Genomic DNA, 6,664 nt, shown 5'->3' with positions numbered 1-6,664 from the left:
GGGGATAGTCAAGGATCATATCACCTCTACCTTACCTGACACCCTAGACCCACTCCAATTTGCTTAACGCCCCAATAGGTCCACAGACGACGCAATATCAATCACTCTGCACACTGCCCTAACCCATCTGGACAAGAGGAATACCTATGTAAGAATGCTGTTTATCGACTACACCTCAGCATTTAGCACCATAGTACCCTCCAAACTCGTCATTAAGCTCGAGACCCTGGGTCTCGACCCCACCCTGTGCAACTCGGTCCTGGACTTCCTGACGGGCCGTCCCCAGGTGGTGAGGGTAGGAACCCCGCTGATCTTCACCACTGGGGCCCCACAAGGGTGCGTTCTCAGCCCTCTCCTGTACTCCCTGTTCACCCATGACTGCGTGGCCATGCACACCTCCAACTCAATCATCAAGTTTGCAGACGACACTACAGTGGTAGGCTTGAATACCAACAACGATTAGACGCCTACAGCGAGGAGGTGAGGCCCCTCGGAGTGTGTTGTCAGGAAAATAACCTCACACTCAACGTCAACAAAACAAAGGAGACGATCGTGGACTTCAGGAAACAGCAGAGGGAGCACCCCCCTATCCACATCCACGGGACAGTAGTGGAGAAGGTGGAAAGTTTTAAGTTCCTCGGCGTACACATCACGGACAAACTGAAATGGTCCACCCACACAGACAGTGTGGTGAAGAAGGCGTAACAGTGCCTCTTCAACCTCAGGAGGCTGAAGAAATTTGGCTTGTCACCAAAAACACTCACAAACTTTTACAGATGCACAATCGAGAGCATCCTGTCAGGCTGTATCACCGCCTGTTACGGCAACTGCTCCGCCCACAACCGTAAGGCTCTCCAGAGGGTAGTGAGGTCTGCACAAAGCATCACCGGGGGCAAACTACCTGCTTTCCAGGACACCTACACCACCCAATGTCACAGGAAGGCCAAAAAGATCATCAAGGACAACAACTACCTGTTCACCCCACTGTCATCCAGAAGGCGAGGTCAGTACAGGTGCATCAAAGCTGGGACCGAGAGACTGAAAAACAGCTTCTATCGCAAGGCCCTCATCACTAACATTGAGTGGCTGCTACCAACATACTGACTCAATCTCTAGCCACTTTCATAATTCAAAATTGGATGTAATAAATGTATCACTAGTCACTTTAAACTATGCCACTTTATATAATGTTTTCATACCCTACATTACTCATCTCATATGTATATACTGTACTGCATCTACTGCATCTTGCCTATGCCGTTCGGCCATCGCTCATCCATATATATTTTTATGTACATATTCTTATTCATTCCTTTACTCTTGTGTGTATAAGGTAGTTGTTGTGAAATTGTTAGATTACTTGTTAGATATTACTGCATGGTCGGAACTAGAAGCACAAGCATTTCGCTACACTCACATTAACATCTGCTAACCATCTGTATGTAACAAATAAAATTTGATTTGATTTGAAGCACCAGGGACATGGCTTTTAATCTAATTCCCGTTAAGCGTTTTCCATTTTCAGAATCTTCTCTTGCTGAGCCTAGCTACCACACAATATTAACAATCTACCATTTCCAATGAACCGAGCTAATTTCACTTCCCCTACCTCTTTCTCTACGGCATTAGTTAGTCGGATAGGGTGTAAGTGAGGCCCTGTGGTCTCATCAAACACTATCACCACTTTCCACTCCAACACATCATTACTCTTGCTTCCTACCTTGGCCCTCTTTATGATTCCTTTACTAGACGCTCCACTGCATTCTGTATCATGATCTCTCTTCTTCCTATGCCTTTCCACTACCGACCATTCCGGTTCTTGACCCTCTTTCTCCCGCTCATTACCATCAGAATTGACACCCATACTATTCCAGCACAGCTGTTGCTTCACCAACTTTTTTTCCATTTCCTCCATTTCGTCCGCACTACTCGCTGTCATTTCCCCCGCCTTTGGGGGGGTGCTTATGTGAAACATAGCATTTAAACATTGAAAACCGTTCTGTCAAACTGAACGCAGCCCAGGCAAATGCATCGATCAATGCGCTATGTGGAAAAAATACAGAAATAAATAAATGAAGAAATAATATAAATGAATAAAATGAAAGAAAGTGTGATTAATTATTGAAATAGTTATTTATCTATTTATGTGTGCATTCATTCATCCATTTATTTATCTATTTATGTGTGCATTTTTTCATTCATTTATTTCTAATTACTGCAGATTTGGTTCTCCATACATTCCAATCTTGTTTAGCATTATCTAGTCCAAATATGGCATGATTCCACTATTTGTGTCCGTTTGCATCACTGTCAATTTGGGACTTTTATTTTGAAAGTGAACCCCCAAACACACACGAGATGACAGCAGCCAGTTACCATAGCAACAGAGTAAACTAAAATGTTCTACTTATGAAAAAAGTGTATGTTATATCCCCATAAACATGCATAAAAATGATTTACAGGCAACATAAATTACTAACCCAAAAATGTATTAGAAAACAATGATTTTTAACGTTAAACGTGACTCCGTAAACCTATAATGTTAGCCAGCTAACAAGCTAATCAGCCCCATGTAGTGCTGATCTATCACCCCGCAGGCTACGACCCCGCCCACAGCTGACCCCGCCCTGTTCTATGTGCCTCAAGAAGGGGTACTCATGGAGAATGATAGATGCCTCTACTGGCAAAAAGGCCATATTAGCATTGGCAACGCCATTGAGGGCTTCCACCATGTTAATGTAGTCAACTGGGTGGGACTTCAAACTTCATTGGCTGATCGCTCCTGTTGACCCTGTTGGTGTCCAACCGGGTCATCAGGAGGAATCAGCCAAATCGTGAAGAAGAAAATGGGCTTCTTCAAAATGAATCTGCCCATGCTGTCACAGACGCTATAACGGCAGAGATACAAAGATGAGTCCTCTATCTATCTCCATGTGGGTACTTTACTTTTTAGGACATTTGTTGGAAGGATGTTGAGAGAGGGAATTTAGCTGTGTCAATGAGGTAATTGACGAACTAAGGGGAAAATAGGGGAAAAGAGACCGCATGTGATGGCAGAGCGTGGAGGTCAATGAAAGTATGTTGAGCATGGCAGGAAAACAGAAAATTGAAAGATGGAAGAAGGTAACATCTACCACTACACCTGACGAGAGCGAGGATGGGTTGGAAGAGGAAGTCGAACGAAAGGAATCCAGCGTGGCAGGAAAACATAAAAGCAAAAAGTGCAAACAAGCAACATCTACTACTACACCTGACAAGAGTAAGGATGAATTACCTGGTGGCAGGTGTGGTGAAAACCGCTGAGATTGAGTCTCATCCTGATGATGACAATGATGATTCTGGCCAAGTGGGAGTGAGACTTTTGGAGAGAATGGATCCTTGCAGTCTGGAGGATCCATATGTGGTGTCAGGTATAGTGGAGAAGAGGTCGGGGACTGTTGAGTTGGTGAAAGTAACTCGAAGTGAACTCGTGATGAGGGAGTGGGCGATTCATACCAAGCGCCTAGGGACAAGTCCTGTTACTTGCTTTGCTCTCCGGAGCAGGGCGCTGTTGAAAGGAGTGATAACTGGAATGGCATTACGTGTTGAGGAGGAGCAATTGAAATGGAAGATTCCCGGTGTCTGTGATGTCCCCAGTTTGCTGCGACTTAAACCTGGTAGAGATCGTGGTGAAAAAGAGAAGACATTGTCTGTTTTGCTGATTTTTGTATGCAGAGTCTTTACCCGGCAAAGTTGAGTTAGGATGTGGCAGTTAAGTTAAGTTAGGATGTGCCTTGAGAGCTTTTGTCCCAAACCCATTACAGTGTTTTAGGTGCCAAGCTTATGGTCATGTTGCAGCAGTTTGTAGGAGGGAGATTCATACATGTCAGAAGTGTGCAGAAGGGCATGAGACAAATGATTGTGTAGTACCAGTGGAAGAGGTTGTGTGTGTTAACTGTATACAGTTGAAGTCGGGAAGTTTACATACACTTACATGCTGACCAGACCGGACACATCGCGTATGCAACCGTCGCAAAATACATTTAGAAATCCATGTTATTCAATTATTGCACCCACACTGCTCGCGCACACCAACGAGCGTCTGCGATGCCAAGGTTTAAAATAGAACTCCTTTCTATTTCTGACGCAGATCGCGCTGGAAGTCCTGCCTCTCCCATCTTCTCATTGGTTTATAGAAGCAGGTACCCACGTGCCATCTCCTCATTGGTTATACCCATGTGGGTGATTGAAAGACAAACTGTTTTGCCGGTTGTCGTGGTAATACTATGAAAGTGTAGATGCGATCACCATAAAAGTTAAAAGATGAAAAAGCCTGGAAGGAGGAGAGATGACTAGAAACGATTCGGTTGGCCGTTTTATGTGTGGATTAATTGACGGAGTAGAGGACCTTGTGCATTTCAGTTAAAATAACAACTCAATGTTTATATCCCAGGACAAATTAGCTAGCAACAGCAAGCTAGCTAAATAGGACAAATTAGCTAGCAAGTGCAAGCTAACTAGCTAAATTGCCATACACGTTTAATGCTTTTCGACCTGTCCCCAAATTAATGTCATTGATTCAGAGTTTGTTTTGATATTTTAACCTGCGTGTCGTGATCGCGTTTGGTGTAGGGGGACAAAATGAATTTATGCACGATAGCGCACGATGGTGCACGCGCGCAGCCGGTTTGGGTTCCATGTTAGGTTGGAGTCATTAAAACTCGTTTTTCAACCACTCCACAAATTTCTTGTTAACAAACTATAGTTTTCGCAAGTCGGTTAGGACATCAACTTTGTGCATGATACAAGTAATTTTTCCAACAATTGTTTACAGACAGATTATTTCACTTATAATTCACTGTTTGACAATTCCAGTGGGTCAGAAGTTTACATACACTAAGTTGACTGTGCCTTTAGACAGCTTGGAAAATTCCAGAAAATGTTATCATGGCTTTAGAAGCTTCTGATAGGCTAATTGACATCATTTGAGTCAATTGGAGGTGTACCTATGGATGTATTTTAAGGCATACCTTCAAACTTAGTGCCTCTTTGCTTGACATCATGGAAAAATCTAAAGAAATCATCCAAGACCTCAGAAAATGAATTGTAGACCTCCACAAGTCTGGTTCATCCTTGGGAGCAATTTTCAAATGCCTGAAGGTACCACGTTTATCTGTACAAACAATAGTACGCAAGTATAAACACCATGGGACCACGCAGCCGTCATACCGCTCAGGAAGGATTCGCGTTCTGTCTCCTAGAGATGAACGTACTTTGGTGCGAAAAGTGCAAATCAATCCAAGAACAACAGCAAAGGACCTTGTGAAGATGCTGGAGGAAACAGGTACAAAAGTATCTATATCCACAGTAAAACGAGACCTATATCGACATAATCTGAAAGGCCGCTCAGCAAGGAAGAAGCCACTGCTCCAAAACCGCCATAAAAAAGCCAGACTACGGTTTGCAACTGCACATGGGGAAAAAGATTGTACTTTTTGGAGAAATGTCCTCTGGTCTGATGAAACAAAAATGTAACTGTTTGGCCATAATGACCATCGTTAATTTTCGAGGAAAAGGGGAAGCTTGCAAGCTGAAGAACACCATCCCATCCCAACCGGGTGGCAGCATCATATTGTGGGGGTGCTTTGCTGCAGGAGGGACTGGTGCACTTCACAAAATAGATCATCATGAGGAACAAATATGTTGTTTAGATATTGAAGCAACATGTCAAGACATCAGTCAGGAAGCTAAAGCTTGGTTGCAAATGGGTCTTCCAAATAGACAATGACCCCAAGCATACTTCCAAAGTTGTTGCTAAATGGCTTACGGACAACAAAGACGAGTTATTGGAGTGGCCATCACAAAGCCCTGACCTCAATCCTATAGAAAATGTGTGGGCAGAACTGAAGCAAGGAGGCCAACAAACCTGACTCAGTTACACCAGCTCTGTCAGGAGGAATGGGACAAAATTCACCCAACTTATTGTGGGAAGCTTGTGGAAGGCTACATGAAACGTTTGAACCATGTTAAACAATTTAAAGACAATGCTACCAAATGCTAATTGAGTGTATGTAAACTTCTAACCCACTGGGAATGTGCTGAAATAAATAATTCTCTTTACTATTATTCTGACATTTCACATTCTTAAAATGGAGTGGTGATCCTAACTGACCTAAAACAGGGAATTTTTACTAGGATTAAATGTCAGGAATTGTGAAAATCGGAGTTTTAAATGTATTTGGCTAAGGTGTATGTAATCTTCCGACTTCAACTGTAAATGGATGAATAGGGAGGAAGTAACCGGCCTCACAATCCACTACAGTAGGTGGCGGTGTATGCAACTCACTGTTAATTTTCTCCAATATATATTTTATGAAGAAGATATTGAGCTAGAATTTACTGTCCCCGCCAACTTTCGGATCTTTAATATCCACCCGCACAGTAGGTGGCGGAATTCACATATTCTTGTTGCGATCGCAATTGTACCAAAGAAGAAGAAAACGCTGGCAAACCAAAAGCAACAGAACCAACATGGCGGAAGGTATATGCATTTTTACGCCCTTTCTTTATTAGCTAGCTAGATGCGAATTAAATGTATTACAGGAATCGCTGAATGACTATACGAGATTTGATTTAATGGGGATTGGCAGTGCTTAAAAAAAATAAACAACTGTCTTTTTCTTGT

General features: G+C 43.0%; 1 protein-coding gene across 3 annotated transcripts in view; it reads left to right on the top strand.

The window, feature by feature from the left end:
- Positions 1-6,166: 6,166 nt before the first annotated feature.
- Positions 6,167-6,664, top strand: part of LOC106567412 (ankyrin repeat and FYVE domain-containing protein 1) — a 38,768-nt gene continuing 38,270 nt past the window's right edge. For 2 of the 3 annotated variants that reach the window (XR_014380108.1, XM_014136618.3), the window contains exon 1: positions 6,167-6,520. Coding sequence is in view for 2 of the 3 variants with exons in the window: in XM_014136618.3 (XP_013992093.2) it covers positions 6,511-6,520 (10 nt within the window). In the remaining variant the exon portion in view is untranslated. The remainder of the gene's footprint in view (positions 6,521-6,664) is intronic. The other variant, XM_014136617.3, reaches the window with a different exon arrangement.

This window comes from Salmo salar, chromosome 13, assembly GCF_965601325.2.
Source record: "Salmo salar chromosome 13, fSalSal1, whole genome shotgun sequence".
Classification (NCBI taxonomy): Eukaryota; Metazoa; Chordata; class Actinopteri; order Salmoniformes; family Salmonidae; genus Salmo; species Salmo salar.
Note: the sequence above shows the minus strand (reverse complement) of the source record. Positions and strands in the feature narration are given on the sequence as shown.